This window comes from Neofelis nebulosa, chromosome 1 (assembly GCF_028018385.1).
Source record: "Neofelis nebulosa isolate mNeoNeb1 chromosome 1, mNeoNeb1.pri, whole genome shotgun sequence".
NCBI lineage: Eukaryota > Metazoa > Chordata > Mammalia > Carnivora > Felidae > Neofelis > Neofelis nebulosa.
In genome coordinates this window covers 219,097,121-219,113,847 of record NC_080782.1, presented here as the reverse complement: position 1 = coordinate 219,113,847, position 16,727 = coordinate 219,097,121, and the positions used below count along the sequence as shown (strand labels likewise).

The window sequence follows — 16,727 nt, the reverse complement described above, 5'->3', positions numbered from 1 at the left end:
CCTTCAAAACACATCACACAGGAGCCACTTTCTCTCAGCTGTCATGTGGGTTCCACCAAGAAGGTCTGTGAATTTCAGCTTGCTACCGCGTGAGGGGTTATTGTTTGCACCTTGATGAAGTTTACCTTGTTAAATTTCTCAGTGATTTTTTTTCCCCATGCTCACCTGTTGCTGTATCCGCAGTGGGCCGTGGGAGAATCAGAGTCCTGTTTGGAAATCAGCTGTCCCTCTGTTTCGTCCCCCAGCATCCTGGTGGAAGAAGTGGCAGATCTTATTCAACAGCAGACTGCCAATGACACGGTCAGCCCCCGGACCTCTTCCTCGTACTACGAACAGTATCACTCGCTAAATGAAGTAAGCCATTACGTTGCTCTTCAAAATCACTATTTTAATTTAATTAACATGGCCATTTCAACCATGGGATATTATTAAAAAACAGAATTAGTGGAAGAGAGTAAAAAAAAAAATTACGATTAGGTTGATTATACGGTGGTAACCTAGCCTCTTGTGGATATCTTCCCTGGGGAGGTTGCATTCTATTAGGACCCTGCCTGTAAGCAGGCTGTTTGTCCAGAGTTGAGAGTGTCTCTAACTGCTAGCAGTAACACTACACACAAAGGAACAACAGGAAATCAATATAGGGCCTTTTTATTGACACTGCCCCAAAGAAATTAACAGTCTAATCATGTGTCTTTGGACTATTACCCTGATAGTATTCTTTTTTTTTTTTTACCCTGATCGTATTCTTACTGAATAATTGCTACATTTTCTCTCACTGAATTAGAGGAATTTACTCACTCATACTCACTCATGGTAAATACGTACATTTTATTCCCCTTAGGAGGAATCTATTTAAATGAATAATGTTACTGATGATAATACCACTTGTATTTTTTTTAACGTTTATTTATTTTGAGACAGAGAGAGACAGAGCACGAACGGGGGAGGGGCAGAGAGAGAGGGAGACACAGAATCGGAAGCAGGCTCCAGACTCTGAGCTGTCAGCACAGAGCCCGACGAAGGGCTCGAACTCCCGGACTGTGAGATCGTGACTTGAGCTGAAGTCGTATGCTTAACCGACTGAGCCACCCAGGCGCCGCTGTATTTTAATCTTTAAGAAGTTGATTTTTTTCCCTATCAGTACTTATAGGTTCCCATTTGCTACAGGGAACCTGAGAAAAATGCTGCTGTTCGGCTGTAACCTTTCATGTAACACTCTCAGAACCGTTTCCTCATATTGTTAATTGAAAGGGTAAACTCCTTAGAGGACTTTCTTTTTTATATAGTATGCTCCAAGTAATAAAAATCCCTTGATACCTTTTATTCCTTCATTGGAGTATGCTGCTGTATTGCCTAATGTCAAGTATTTTTATCATCTTTGGCTAGGTGCCCAGAAACTGTTAAGGACCATATCCATGTTTTTAAGACATCTAAGACTTAAGAAATACGAATCAATTTGCTATTTAATCTTCAAAAGCATCTGTTCCTTTCCAGTTAGTTAAACCGGAACTCGGTCGGCTTCTAGAATCCATGTGCCTGACTGATTGATGGGGATCTTAAAATTGCATCCCCTCCTTTGTCTCTCCTCCCTTGTCTCTATTCCCCTGAGACATCTCCCCTCCAGTGTCCCCAATCTGATGCCGGAGATCGAGACGCTCGGTGGGTGTGATTTACAAAATCACTGCTGTGCTGAATTCGATGGGAAGAGGGGAATGCCTGAAAAAAGTACTTTTAAATATTTTAAGAATATTTTTTCATGATTTTGTTCAAAAAGGTGACTTTTTCTTACCTTGTCTCCAGGAGAGAGTGGGAAGGACATGGGGCAGGGGTGGGGGGGAAGGACACGACTATTAGTCTGCCATAACAAAGTGCCCCAGACTGGGTAACTTGGACCACAGAAATGTATTCTCTCCCAGTTCTGGGGGCTGGAAGTGCACCATCAAGGTGACAGCAGGGGTGGTTTCTCCTGAGGTGTCTCTCCTTGACTTGTAGACGGTTGCCTTCGCAGTGTGTCCTCACATGCCCTTCTCTCTGTGTGCACATCCCTGGTTTCCTTCTGTATGTTTATGTCCTGATCTCCACTTCTTATGAGGACACCAGGCAGGGTGGGTGAGGGCCGACACCAGCAGCCTTATTTTAACTTAATTACCTCTTTAACGGCCCTATCTCCAAATGTAGTCACGTTCTAAGGCGCTGGGGGTTACGGTTTCAGTGTATGCATTTGGAGGAGAACACAATTCAGTTCATAACAGTGACAATCCAGGAAACATTGCAGACCTCTCCCCCCCCCTCAATCCTTGGGGTTCATAGGATCCATGGCCATCTAGCCCTCAGGAAATTCCATCAAGTCCTTCCTTCGCCCTCGCCCTCGGCATTGATCTCTCCTTCAGCCCTCACCACGAGGTCACCTGGTGGGCAGGAGAGTTCTTTTGTCATTGATTCCTACTAGGATCCACCGTAGGGAGAAAAACAAAGGGCCAAAAAATGCTTCTTCTCTCTCTCTCTTTTTTTTTTTTTAATGTTTATTTTTCAGAGAGAGAGAGAGAGAGAGAGAGAGAGAGAAGCAGAGGGACAGAGAGAGAGGGAGACAGAGAATCCAAAGTAGGCTCCAGGCTCTGAGCTGTCAGCACAGAGCCCGTCGCAGGACTCGAACCCACAAACCTGCGAGATCATGACCCGATCCGAAGTCAGACGCTTAACCGATGGAGCCACCCAGGCGCCCCGGCCAAAAAATAACTTCTTAAGACAAATGGCAAAAGAAGAGAGTTATTCAAAGGGTGTTACCTTCACTAGCTCAGATTAGATTGTGAGATGAACAGCTTCCTGTAAAGCTGCCTTCACACAACACAGCCTCCCTGGTTGGAGGAAATGTACCGAACCATTAATACTGAAACACAAAATAGTTTCGTGTAGTAGTTGTCTCAGGTGCACTCATGCCTTAGAAGAGTAGCATGTTAAACAAAACAAAGGCCCAGCGAGGAAATCTCTGACGGTTAGATGCCCAACACTGCAGGCATGGACAGCATTGGTATTTGGTGACAGGTGGGCCTTCGGAGAGCATCTTAATCCCCAGCACAGGACCACTTACCCTAGTTACGCTACTTGGAGAGGATCCACGGTGCTCCAGGTCCCGTCAACTTGAAATTACCTCTAGATAAGGTCCCAGAAATAGGGCCAAGGGTTGGTCGCTCCCATTGCAGAAGGTATACAAATACAAGCATGGCCCCTGAGAAGTTGGTCTGCAAACATGACCGAGTTCCGTCATTCAAACCCTGATTTGAAGTGGACACTAGCCTAAAGTCAGGTCCGGGAGTTTTTGTCTCTTCCTTCCACTGTAATCTGGACAGAATCACAAACACCACTAGACTTGCAGCCAGGAGAAAGGTCCTGAATCAAACGAGAGACTATTTTTCCTGCAGATTGTCCTCACCCCTGCCTCCTATCATTTTACACATCTTGTTGTGAGTGCACAGATCTCTAGTGGGGAACAACGGCGATTTATCCTGTACAAAGACAGTGCCCAGGGCCTCTTTAGGTTACTGTTCTTAGGGGCGTCTGGGTGGCTCATTCGGTTAGGTGTCTGACTTTGGCTCAGGTCATGATCTCACGGTTTGTGAGTTCAAGCCCCATGTCAGGCTCTGTACTGACAACTCAGCCTGGAGCTTTCTTCAGATTCTCTGTCTCCCTCTCTCTCTGTTCCTCTCTCTCTCTCTCTCTCTCTCAAAAATAAATAAAAATTAAAAAAAATAAAAATGAATATTAAAAAAATAACAAAAGGTTCTGTATAAATGTGAACTCATGAATGAATGGGAAAGATTTCACACATGGAGGCAGGGATTCAATGTAATGAGCCTTTAAAAATCACTTTCAGGAGATACACTTTAAAGATTAACTTTTTCAGGGTGCCTGGGTGGCTCAGTTGGTTAAGTGTCTGACTTCAGCTCAGGTCATAATCTCATAGTTCGTGAGTTCCAGCCCCGAATCACATCATGTGCTGTCAGCTCAGAGCCTGGAGCTGCTATGATTCTGTGTCTCCCTCTCTCTGCCCCTCCCCCACTCACCCTCTGTCTCTGTCTCTGTCTCTCTCTCAAAAATAAATATTTAAAAAAAATTTTTTTAAGATTAACTTTTCCTACTTTGTGCTAAGTTTTTCAGTCCTTTTCTACTCTTTCTCTAACCCTTGATATCTTTCAAAACTTTAATTTTATCTATTTTCCAAAACAGCAGAAGAAACACCCTGCCCCAACTGTTTTTGTTCCTTATTTTTTCCTTATGCAAAGGTTTTAAAGGGATCACCTTACCTTGATGAAATGGTCTCCTTCCTTGGGCCAGGAAAATGCTTTGAACTTGTTCTGCGACTGACTGCTGGTTTCTGCTTTGATAGATCTATTCTTGGATTGAAGTTATAACTGAAAACTATCCTGATATGGTTGAAAAAATCCACATTGGATCCTCATACGAGAAGTACCCACTTTATGTTTTAAAGGTATGCTGTGGGGGCAGTCGCTGATCTATCCACTTTGGAGAATGTGTTACTTCTCCAATGGTGCTTGTTATAACTTGCATATTTTTCTTTGAGCTATGGAAATATTTGTATTGTGGGTCTTCCTCGGTTTTAATATCCAGCTATTTGGGGATTAGTTATTACCCTTACATTTTTTCCTTTACTAATGCAGGATGGATGGGATAGTGAAAAGCCTATTTTCAGAATCCACTCTCTCTGTTTATGTGACATAGATAAGCCATTTATTTTTTTCTCCTTTTTTAAAATATAATTTATTATCAAGTTAGCGAGCATGCAGTGTATACAGTGTGCTCTTGGCTTCGGGAGTAGATTCCTGTGATTCATCGCTTACATACAATACCCAGTGCTCATCCCAACAAGTGCCCTCCTCAGTGTCCATCACCCATCTTCCCTGCCCTTCTGGCCCCCACCCCTTCCTGAGCTTCAGTGGCTACCTTCATAAAATAAGGGAGTCGTCTGGATTATTTTTCTCAAGTCTGTTATTTACTTACCACCAGTACCACCAGCACCTCTGACTGCCTTACTTAGGAGGAAACAAATACAGAGGAATCTGTTGTTAGACAAACATTGAATTGACCCGGATGTAGTTTTTGGAACCAAAGAAACAGCTTAACAACCACACCAAGGGAAGGATAGGAACCAGGGCTATGTCGGGGGCCTGGGCAGTAGGACTAATGTGATAACTTCTGCTCCAATCGCTGTCCATTTGGTTATTTATTTTTAGTTGAATAAATTGGTCTTAGTAAAGGTCAGCGACTATGGCCACAGAAAGAATTTTTGGGAGCCATGAAATCATACTAATTCCTGCCTGTTAATTTCTAATTCTGCATTTCTTTTTTGTTTGTTTGTTTTAGCTGTTCCCCCTAACCCTTCCTCAAAAAATAATTAAAAAGAAGGTCTAGACAAAAAAATTAAGCATTAGGAAATTACATTGGATTTAATAACATTTAATTTACATAGAGTTTCCCACCATTACCTATCTAAATTGTGATAGGTGAGCGTCTTTGTCATCTCAAGTTAAGATTTTGAGTTGGGGTTTCTGGGTTTTCATCTGTTTTGGCAAGTACCTACAGTAGAGACTCAAGGCAGACATATGAAATGTTGGGTCCTCCTGGCAGCTGAGTTGGTCGATCCGATTGGATCCATGTAATTGTGGTATACACACCCATGACATTTGCCTTCAGACATGTTGTGTGTACTCTTTAGGACTTGTGTTTCTGGGTCCTAGATTTATATGTTGGAATACCATGCTTCCCGCATGCCTCAGTCCCAGTCTTACTTGACCAAGGGTGTGCACACGCTGGAAGTCTTTGGGGTTCCTTCATCTTTCCAGCATCGGGACTGGTACCAAGAGAGTTTGCTTGGCACAGGTAGAGAGTTGAGTCAGGCAACTAGTCCAGACAACCCAAGGTTTTCCTTTAAATCGAGTAGGTTAAATTTGCTAGAAAGTTCTCTTTGTACTATTTCTCTCTTTGCGGTCAATGCCGTTGGACTTTCTCCCTTGCTTTCTTACTGCATTATCACTAGCTCCAGGTTAGTTAAGAACAAAGCCTCTTTGAGGGCTATAGATGGCAATAAAATTTTTTTTTAAATTTTTTTAATGTTTATTTATTTTTGACAGAGAGACAGCAAGCCAGTGGGGAAGGGACAGAGAGATAGGGAGACACAGAATCCAAAGCAAGCTCCAGGCTCTGAGCTGTCAGCACAGAGCCCTATGCGGTGCTCGAACCCATGAACCATGAGATCACGACCTGAGCTGAAGTTCGATGCTTAACTCACTGAGCCACCCAGACCCCCCTGGCAATAAAAATGTAACTCTCTCCTTTTCTTGTTTTGAAATTTCAACTCCGCATATTTGCTTAATCTTAATGACACTCTTCTCCCTTCCATACCCTAAAATTGCATGGGGACTAATTTTTAAAAGCAAATGAACCATGATTCATTTTGTTTGGAGCTGTTTTTGGAATACTTCTGAAGACACCAAAGTCTATCACTGAGGGCAAATTGGGAGTTCTGATTCCAGAATTGGCAGCTTGCGCTAGCTCCCTATACCATGAATCAGAGCAAGGTCTCTGTCCCTCGACCTGGTGGTAATAATTTTGTGTGAACTTAGATGTATGCTTCTTTTTGTGTGAAATAGGGGAATAGTCTATATGTAAAAAGTATGCACCCTGGGGAAAGTGGTCAGGGAGTCCAAGTTTGTCTTTGGCATCACTAGCTTCCCTTTATCTTTAAAAAAGAATTTTTTTTAACATGTATTTACTTTTGAGAGACAGGGAGAGACATAGCATGAGTGGGGGAGGGGCAGACAGAGGGGGAGACATAGAATCGGAATCCGAAGCAGGCTCCAGGCTCTGAGCTGTCTTCACAGAGACCGATGCAGGGTGCAAACTCATGAACCGTGAGATCATGACCTCGGCTGAAGTCAAAGTCAGAGGCTTAACTGACTGAGCCACCTAGGTACCCCATCACTGGCTTCCCTTTCCCCATCTTTCTTTGTACTAGTGTCCCACAGAAAGCTGCCCACCTTGTACACACCCCTTTACCCCACGGATGTGTCAAGGTACAGCCTGAAATACTAGTGTTCTGGTCTTTATTTCTACCCTTCTGCCTTCCACCCTTTCTACCCTGTGGAATGACAAGTAATTGTGGAGGAACAAAGAGGACTTGAAATCAGAAGTCCTGACTGAAACCTCAGTCCTGCCTCTCACCAGCTACGTGAACTTAACTAGTCTCTTTTAGTTACACCAGCTTTTAATGTCCCTTGAAAATCCTCAAAGGAATGCAGAGAACAATGCGTGTTTCATAGATTTGTTGAAAGAATTAAACGCGAGCACTACATAGATGGAAATTATTTTCCTGAAGTTTCTTGTTATTGTTGTTGGTTTTCCTTGGGCAGGTTTCTAGAAAAGAACAAACAGCCAAAAATGCCATATGGATTGACTGTGGAATCCATGCCAGAGAATGGATCTCTCCTGCTTTCTGCTTGTGGTTCATAGGCTATGTAAGTATTCACATTCTCTTACACTAGGGTTTCTCAATTCGTGGCCCAAGACGACCTGTGTCAGAATCTGCTGGGCTATTTATGAAATGCATTTTCCCAGGTCACATCCTAGGATTCTTGCCTTCAACTCTCTGGTGGTGAGGTTTGGTAATCTACAAATTCCACAAGCTACCCAGGTGACTTTTGTGCATATTTTTAAGTTTGGGAACTGTAACTTCAAGCATTTAAATCACCCTAAAGATTGTCTACCTTTTTCTTCCTGTATTTCTGGCTAGGGCTAAACACTGGAAAATAATTAAGAATTATTTTGCAATTGTAGTATGTTTACTAAGTAGAAGAAAGAACTAAAGCAATTACCTAAATTGAGTCCCAATTAATTTCTTACTCTTCTGATTTGAATAATCCAGACATCTTTGCTGTATTCTGCCCTTGGAAATTGAACATGAAGTACAACATTACAGAGCAGATCCTATTTTCTCATATGTTATAATGGGAGATTTTGTCCCTGAAGGAGGCCTTGGCAGCAAAAAAACCATATATAAGACAAAGAGTATGGCATAAAACCAAAAATTATAATGGCTATAAAGCTGTATAATAAATGAATACAGTAAAAATTATGCTTCAGCTCCCATAAAATGGGCATAAATGTTCTCTATATTGATTTATACAAAGAGCCGTTACCACTGGAAAACTAACTTAAAATATGTGTCCTTCTGCTAATGGTGATTGCCTCTGTATTCACAGGGATACAGCCACACAAAATAGATTTGTTTAAAAAAAAAATCAAAAGATAGTCACTTCCATTGATCTGTCTTAACCCATGACGTACATCAAAAGTGAAAATATTTCTGCCTCCACTGGGTCTTGTCAGATACAACACCTCTACCTCTCTTCCTTTGCCTCACCATCTGCTCTTACCCTCTGATGGGAGCTGCAGCCTCCCTGAGCCTTCTGGAAAGTTCCCAGCCACCACTGGTACCGCCCTGACCAAATGAAGATAGTTCTCAATGGACTAGATCGTTAACACAGCTCAGTCATTTAGTGATCCTTCCTCAACTTGGGTGGTTTATTCCTTTTGGGTAATGAATGAAGCAGCAGTTAGTGGAGGAAGAAACGTGCAAAGCAAGCAGGAAAGCACGCTTCTTTTCCTTCCATCACTGAACCTGGAAAGGACCAGAAAGAAAGGCTAATTCATATTGGTGAAGCTGTCCCTACTTGTCATCCCTCCCCGATTGACATCTCTTGTCTCCTATTACACATGCTCTCCTCCACCCACCCCCAATTGCTGAATCTTTGTAAGATTAAAGTATTTATTCCACAAATATTTATAAACTGCCTATGAGGTTCCAGACTCTGGAGATACCATGGGAAATAAGATACGGCTCCAAAACCTTACAGTCAAGTATTTTGTCCCGACAAACATGAGGCTGATTTTTGTAGCCCAAGGCAACACAGTTCAATAAACTCTTGGTAATGGACATTTAAGAAGCTGCATCCTTGCCTGCCTAAAACTAATCTAGATCATCTGCCCTTCGTAATGATTCTAACAACTGTAGAAGGAAAAATGAAATCCTTAGCTTTCAGATTTTTGTGGTGGCAGATTTTATACTTAAAAAGTAAAGAACTCAAAGACAAAGGGAAGTCTTAGCTTTTAAGTCTCTATAAAGAAAACCTACACCGTTCCTGTGTTTCTCCTTTCTTCTTGTACGACTACCACACGCACAACACTTCTGACACCAGATGCATGGGGACTTTCTCCATCCCAGGCAATTCTGTGACACCAGCTGGGTGTCCGACAATGTAACTCACTTCTGACACTGTCTGCCTGGAGACTGAGTCAGATCCCACAGGGTGAGGGCTCAGCCGCCACCCCCTCCCCGCCCCCCCCCCCCCCCCCGTCACCCTTCAGATGCCAGTTGAAAGTCCAGGCTGTTATCCGCGCTTCTGACTGATCAGCTCTAAGTCAAAGGTTCCCACCACCTCCTCCCTAGGTTTGCTTCATTTGGCTAGAGTAGCTGAGGGAACTCAGAGGAACAGGTTACTTCTTGTTTGCCAGCTTATTATAAAAGGATGTCATAAAAGATACAGATGAACACCTAGGTAGAAGAGATGCATAGGATAAGGTCTGTGGGAAGGGGCATGGAGCTTCCCGGCCCTCTCCAGGTGAACCCCTCTCCTAGAACTTTCCACGTGTTCACCAGCCCCGAAGCTCCCTGACCCCCTCATCTTTGGGGTTTTTATAGAGGCTTCACCTTGTAGGCATGAGAGATCATTAACTCAATTTCTAATCCCACTCCCCTTCCTGGAGGATATGGTTGGGGCTGGAACCTCCAAGTTCCTAATCACGGCTTGGTCTTTCTGTTGATGAGGCTCCTGCCGGGAGCCCTCCAAGAATCACCTCGTGAGAACAAAAGACGCTGCTATCACCCAGGAAATTTCAAGGGATTTCAAAGCTCTGTGTCAGGAACTGAGGTCAAGGACCAAATACTAGAACAAAAGATGCCTTCATTGCTCTTATCATTCAGGGCATTACAAGGTCTGTGCCAGGAGCCAGAGTGGGTGTGGGGCAGAGACCAACACACACACACACACACACACACACACGCATATGTGTGTGTGTGTATATATATATATGTGTATATATATATATATATACACATATATATATACATCGTACTCTCTTACTCTTACTCTCTTACTCTCATCATATATATATATATATATATATATATATATATATATACATATATATACATCGTACTCTCTTACTCTTTTCTCTCAGTGTGGTGCAGTCTCAGCTTAGGAGAAACCCATTACTCTACACTTTGGGGAGCCTGAGGCCAGTCATTTCTTTCTATGCCTCTCATTCATCCTCTAGAGACCAATTTTAGATCCCTTCCACTTCTGCAAAGGCAGGGCCAAGGCTAGCTCGGGCATGACAAGCACCCGCCTGGCCCGTCATAGGAGCCCAAGGAACACGTATGGGGCATCGCACCTTGCTTAGCATTTTGTCTGCCAGCTGGCTTTTCTCAGTGCTAGCCTCCCTGTGAACCTCTGCCCAGGAGAATGCTCACGTAGCTGCACACAAAGTGGGCACCCTGCAACCTTATGGCCTCCGCAGATTTCCTTCTGCTGCCCCTTACCTTAGCTGACACGTGACTTGTGAAGGGCACTGCTTCATAGAAACTCCATCAAGGAGACAGCCTCCTCTTTCTTTCGTATCTCCATGTGCCAAGGGACCAGAAGAGCGGATCGACATTCTCCTGTCGTGCTACAGGTGTCCCCTGCTTTCCTAAAGTTCGCATTATGCCATTCACTTTTATGAAAGACCTGCATTAGGATGGTGATGGCTTTTTTCATAAAAGCAAAAACTCTCCTTCTTGTAGTAAGCAAAAACAGGTGCTGATGTAAAAGTGCTGGGAAAGTAGGGGATACTCTTCACTTTATCCCATTTTGGCTTATGGAAAGATTTCAGAGTCACCCTCTGCTTTCAGACAGCGGGGAAATCATCTGCAGTCACTGCCTTTTCCCCCGAATTCGCGATCTGATCTGATTGAACCACTCTTGAGTTTTCTTTTTACTGTCATCTAATGGCCTCCAGATAACTCCCTGGAACCTGGCTCACAATTCTTTATTCCTCTCCGATTCTTACTGTCCTTCTGAGTGAATTTAAAGTCCATGTGCGAGATCTAGCTAGTGAATAATCTCAGAAACTTGAACTCGACATCACTAAACCTAATCTCAACTCTGTGTCAGTAAACTTCTCCCATGGCTTTCCTCGGATCTCAAAACTAATTCTCTCCCTGACCTTTAGATCCAAAATATGGCTGAGGACAGGTGGCCAGGAAGGATAGGAGGAGCCACTTAACAATCTGACTTCTTAATTTCCAATCCTTCTGTTTCTGTCATTCCTCACACCTGCTCACCACCCATTCACCCGTATCCTGAATGTCTTGTCCCCTCAATCTGCTCTTCAGAAATTCTAACACCAAATACCTGAAAAATTAACTCTCCTTCTTCTGAGCCACCTTGTACATCCTGAAATTATTATTGTACTTATAGCATTGAATTCTTGCTGTTTCCTTTCCAACCTAACAGTTTTATCAGCTTGTTAAGGACAAAGATAATCTCTAAAGTCAGTGTTTGTTGTTGTTACAGTAAAACTCAGTATATTGTTTGGTCCACAGAATCAGCACTCAACATCTCTTGTACCATTTAAAATTTAAATTAATGCTTCAGCTTTAGGCTGAAATACAGCTCTCGGGTTCAGAGAGTACCTACCATTGTGCTAAATACTTTGTTGCCATTGCAGAAAAACTGGGACTTAAGCTCTTTGCTGTATTTCTACTGGTAGCAGGAGTAACAGTTTATTTTTAAATCTTCCGTTCATAGGGGCTCCTGGGTGGCTCAGTCGGTTAAGTGTCCAACTCTTGATTTCCACTTGGGTTGTGATCCCAGGGTCATGGGAATGAGACCCACATCAGGCTCCAGGCTGAGCGTGCAGCCTGCTTGGGATTCTCTCTCTCTCCCTCTGTCCCTCTCCCCCCGCTCTTGCTCTCTCTCTCTCTAAAATTAAAAAAAAAAATTAAGAAAATCTTCCATTCATACCATCTTATATGCCTTTTTGGACTAATTTATTCTGTCAAGTGGCTATTGGTGAATTTTTTGGCAGGTGTTGTTGTTGTTGAGGACCATAATAAGGACAAAACTTTGGTGTACCTCAGGAAAAAAGAAGTGAGTAATTATCTGCCAGAGGTCAAACTAATAGGAATCAGTCAAGCCTTTATTTCCCACCCCTAATCTCTCATTCTTGTGCTGTCCTCTGGTACCCTCTTTCTTCTTGTCTTGTTTTTATACTAGGACAGTGAGTTCAACTTTGCTACTTATCTTGTTGGTAAACCATCCCTTTGACAAATATTTATTTGTTGTCTTTTGTGTGTGTTTTGTCTTCAGCCACCTACCTCATTAAGAGTGATTCATTCGCTAAATATAAAACCATGACTGTATATATCTTTATAAAATACCATGAAAACTCACTGGAGAGCCCCAGGATACACAAATCACAAATTGATAATAAATTATTAGATGAATAAATACGTTACACTCGGTTGAAGTGTTATTTTAAAACGTCATGTCTTTAAACACAGTTGATCTAGTAAGTCATGTTACAAGGCTTATAGAAATCTAGAGGTTAAATTACTTCAATGATATGATTATATGCCTAGACTGTATGCTTTTGACATATAAATAACTGGGTAGATGTCAAATCTGAAAATATCTTAATGAGTATAACATCATTTACAAGGTTAAGTGAGAATATTTCTTAGATTTCTCTGTATCTATGGAACGCTGCCCTTAATTCACACAATGCCTAGAAAAGAACACAGGTTTGCCCAATACCAGGTACAACCCAGCCTCACCCTTTAGCCAATCAGGAAAATATCCAAAGTCCTGAGGGTGCTCTAACCTTACCTAGCCGATCCATTCAGCTCACCCTCCCGTTAGGGTTCACTTCTCCTTTTATGGGTAGGCATTGAGAAGTCCCCTTAATGCCAGTTTCCCTCTGTCTTTCCTTTTTCTACACCTCTCCCCCGAGGTCCTGGTTTCGTCCTGCTGCTACTCTTCAGATCACCAATTCCCATTTATTCTGCACCCTCATCTTCTTTAAATGCACCCAAGCAAGCCTACCACTAGTCCAGATGGCACCTTTGTGAAAGGTCAAAAAAGGCATCCTTTGCTGGAACGAGGAGCTATCCACATGCAAAAGAATGAACTTGGACCCCTACCTCATACCAAGTGCAAATATTAACTCAAAATGGGTCAGAGACCTAAATTTAAAAGGCAAAATTACAAAATTCTTAGAAGAAAACATAGAAGTAGTCAATCTTTGTGCCTTCTGGCGATTATTCATTAGATATGACACCAAAAGCATAAACAACAAAGGACAAAAGAGATAAAAAGGGCTGTACCAAAATCAAAAACCTCTGTGCTTTTCAAAGAATGTCATCAAGAAAGTGCAAAGACAACCCATATAACCGAGGGAAATTTTTGCAAATCACATATATGATAAGGGACTTGTATCCAAAATATATAAAGAATGTTTACAAATAAACAATAAAATGACATATAGTCCAATTTAAAATTGGGCAAAATATCTGAAAAGATAACTCGCCATATACAAATGGCCAGTAAGCATATGAGAAGGTATTCAACATCATCAGTCACTAGAGAAATGCAAATTACAACCACAAGGACATATCACTTCCGACCCACCAGGATGGCTAAAGTTCAAAAAGGATAATCACAAGTGTTGGTAAGGCTGTGGAAAAATTAGAACCCTCATTCATTGCTGTTGGGATCGTAAAACAGTGCAGCCACTATTTTACAGTTGGGCAGTTCCTTGAAAGGTTAGGCATTGAATTAGCATGTGACCTAGCAATTCCACTAGTAGGTACACACCCAAGAGAAGCTGACACATTTGTTTACAGATGTTCATGCATCATTATTCATAATAGTCAAAAAGTGTGCCCATCGACCTCTGAGTAGATAAAATAATGTGGAATATCCTTATAATGGGACATCATTCAGCAGTGAAGAGGAATGAAATACTGACTCATGCTACAAAATGGACAAATCTTGCAAGCATTATGCCAAGTGACAGAAGCCAGACACAAAGGCCATGCATTTGATGATTCCATTTATATGAAATACCTAGAATGGGTAAATCCACAGAGATAGGAAGTTGATTAGTGATTGTCAAAGGGGGAGTATTAGGTTCTGACAGATGATCCATATTAGCTCTGGAGCTTTTTGTCCAATAAGCAGGACTCCAAACAGAATGGGTAAGTGAGGGTTTGAATGCGTGTTTCATAGATTTGTTGAAAGAATTAAAATGAACATTTTGACTCCCCAAGTTATAAGGACAAAGTAGAAACTATGTAGTCATATCTGGGCATAAGACAAAGTTAGTTTAAACTCTGATTGATATATGGATTATTGAAAAAGGAATGGAATTACATCTAAGGTAGAATTCTATGTTTCTTGAAGAAGAAAATTTTAGAAAATATACAGTGCTATTTTCTCCCTCCAATAAATAAGAGGACCATTTGTCCCCTATCCAAGGCATTCGCCACCATTTGGCAGTCTAGTGCCCTGAGTTCAGACTTGTCAAGGAATTAATATTCTTCCTGAAAGTTAAAGATGCAAATCTAAACATACGAAATGACGTTTTAAAAAAATATAATGCATAAAGGAAACAGACTAAGTTTAGAAGGACTTAAGAGAGATGTTATTAAACATACTTGGTTTAATTTGTAGGTAACTCAATTCTATGGGAAAGAAACCCTATACACCAGTCTTCTGACACAAATGGATTTCTATGTGATGCCGGTAGTTAATGTGGATGGTTATGACTTCACATGGAAAAAGGTAGGTAAAGGCAAAGAAAACAAAACACGCCCTAGTTGGGGATAAAGGATGCACCGATCGAATTATTCATAGAATCCTGGATCTTGGCACAATGGTTTTATTTAAGATATAAATATCTTTAAATTCTTATTATGGACAACTTCAAACATATGAGTGGGAATAATTGTATAGTAAATTCCTCTGTACCTACCACACAACTTCGTCAATAATCAGCTCATGGCCAATATTTTCTTGTCTATATCCCCAACCCAATTCTACCTTATTCATATTATTTTGAAACAAAACTCAGATACCATATGATTTCAGCAAAAATATTTCAGGATGCATCTCTAAAATAGGTCTTAAAAAAAACACAGTACAATTGTACCTAAAAATTAACAATACTGAATATCAGAAAATGTCCAATCAAATTTAAATTTGCAATTGTTTCATAACTTTTTTAGAAAAATTTTCTTTGATTCAGGATCCAGTTAAGGCCAATATATTGTGATTGGTTTAGGTATATTTTAATTCTATTTTAATCCATAGATTCTCTCTCCATCTCTCTGTCTCTCTCTCTCTTTCTCAAATTTTTCTTTGCAATTTATTCATTGAAGACAAGGTTTCACATTGTCTGGATTTGCTAATTGCATGGGCATGTTGCAATTTAACATTCCTCTGTCCTCTGCATTTTCTAAAATTTGAAATTTGGATAGTAGGGGATAAACCAGATTCAGATTTGACTTTTTTGGCAGGACTATTTCATAGTGATTCTGTGTTCTGCATAATATCTGGTTGTATCTCCTTTTGTGACATTAGCTACAACAATGCACAATGCCTAGATCCATCCATTCTTACTAGGAATCATTTGAATAGCATTTTGACTCATAAAATCATAAATTGCAAGATTGAGAGAAGCATTTTAACTGCACTTACATTGTGACAGAATCACATTCTAACTGATACATGAATTTAAACCTTAGGACCCTTTAATTCAATCGTGAACATCTAATATGCGTGAGTTTCCTAGTCAATCTCATCTATACTGGAAACCATTATCAATGGTATTTCTAGCCCATCAACATGATTCAGGAAAATTACTCAAGCAATGGAAGTGCAGTCCTTTCTAATTTAATGAGAAGCACATCAAAGCATATTTGAGCATATATAAGCTCAGAAAAGCCTCCTGAGCCGCACATGTAAACACTAAGGGGAATGAAAATAATCAGAGTGATTGGAAACATACAGGATTGGACAAAAATTGTTTCGTGGAAGAGGAAGAGGTAATTTTTGCAGAAGAAATGGCTGGAAATGGTGAAGGAGATTGATTGAAAAAGTTATCACAAGTGAAAGGAACACTGAATAAAAGCTTGTAGGGAGGACTGGGCAAATCCTGAGCTAAGTAAATGAGAAATCCCTAGAACAGTACCTAACAAATTTGTGTCCAATAGACGATCACAGTCATAGATTGATGTTATGATAGACTTGTTCCTTTACTTGAATCACAGTAGAATTAGGCCATCCTTAGCTATTCCTACCCTCCCACTGTCTTTGTGTCTTAAAACTGCCAGTTTGTCCCTGCAATGTGAGAACCTAATTTCTCCAGGGTAATTCTTGCTACTAAACCATAAGCCCCCCGCTGGAAGCGGACCGGGAAGCTGGGTTGATGACAGCGGGGTAAATTTGCCACATCATCTCAACTACAGGTTTAAACAAAGTCTGTGCAACTGTGTACATGATCAAATTTCTCAGTTTGTCCCCAAGAACCCAATGGGGCAATTCGCTTTGTGT

General features: G+C 41.3%; 1 protein-coding gene across 1 annotated transcript in view; it reads left to right on the top strand.

Moving 5' to 3' along the window:
* CPB2 (carboxypeptidase B2) overlaps positions 1-16,727 on the top strand; it is a 49,958-nt gene that overhangs the window by 17,018 nt on the left and 16,213 nt on the right. The window contains exons 4-7 of the mRNA XM_058685174.1: positions 246-354; positions 4,385-4,486; positions 7,425-7,529; positions 14,847-14,957. Of these exons, the coding sequence (XP_058541157.1) occupies positions 246-354; positions 4,385-4,486; positions 7,425-7,529; positions 14,847-14,957 (427 nt within the window). The remainder of the gene's footprint in view (positions 1-245; positions 355-4,384; positions 4,487-7,424; positions 7,530-14,846; positions 14,958-16,727) is intronic.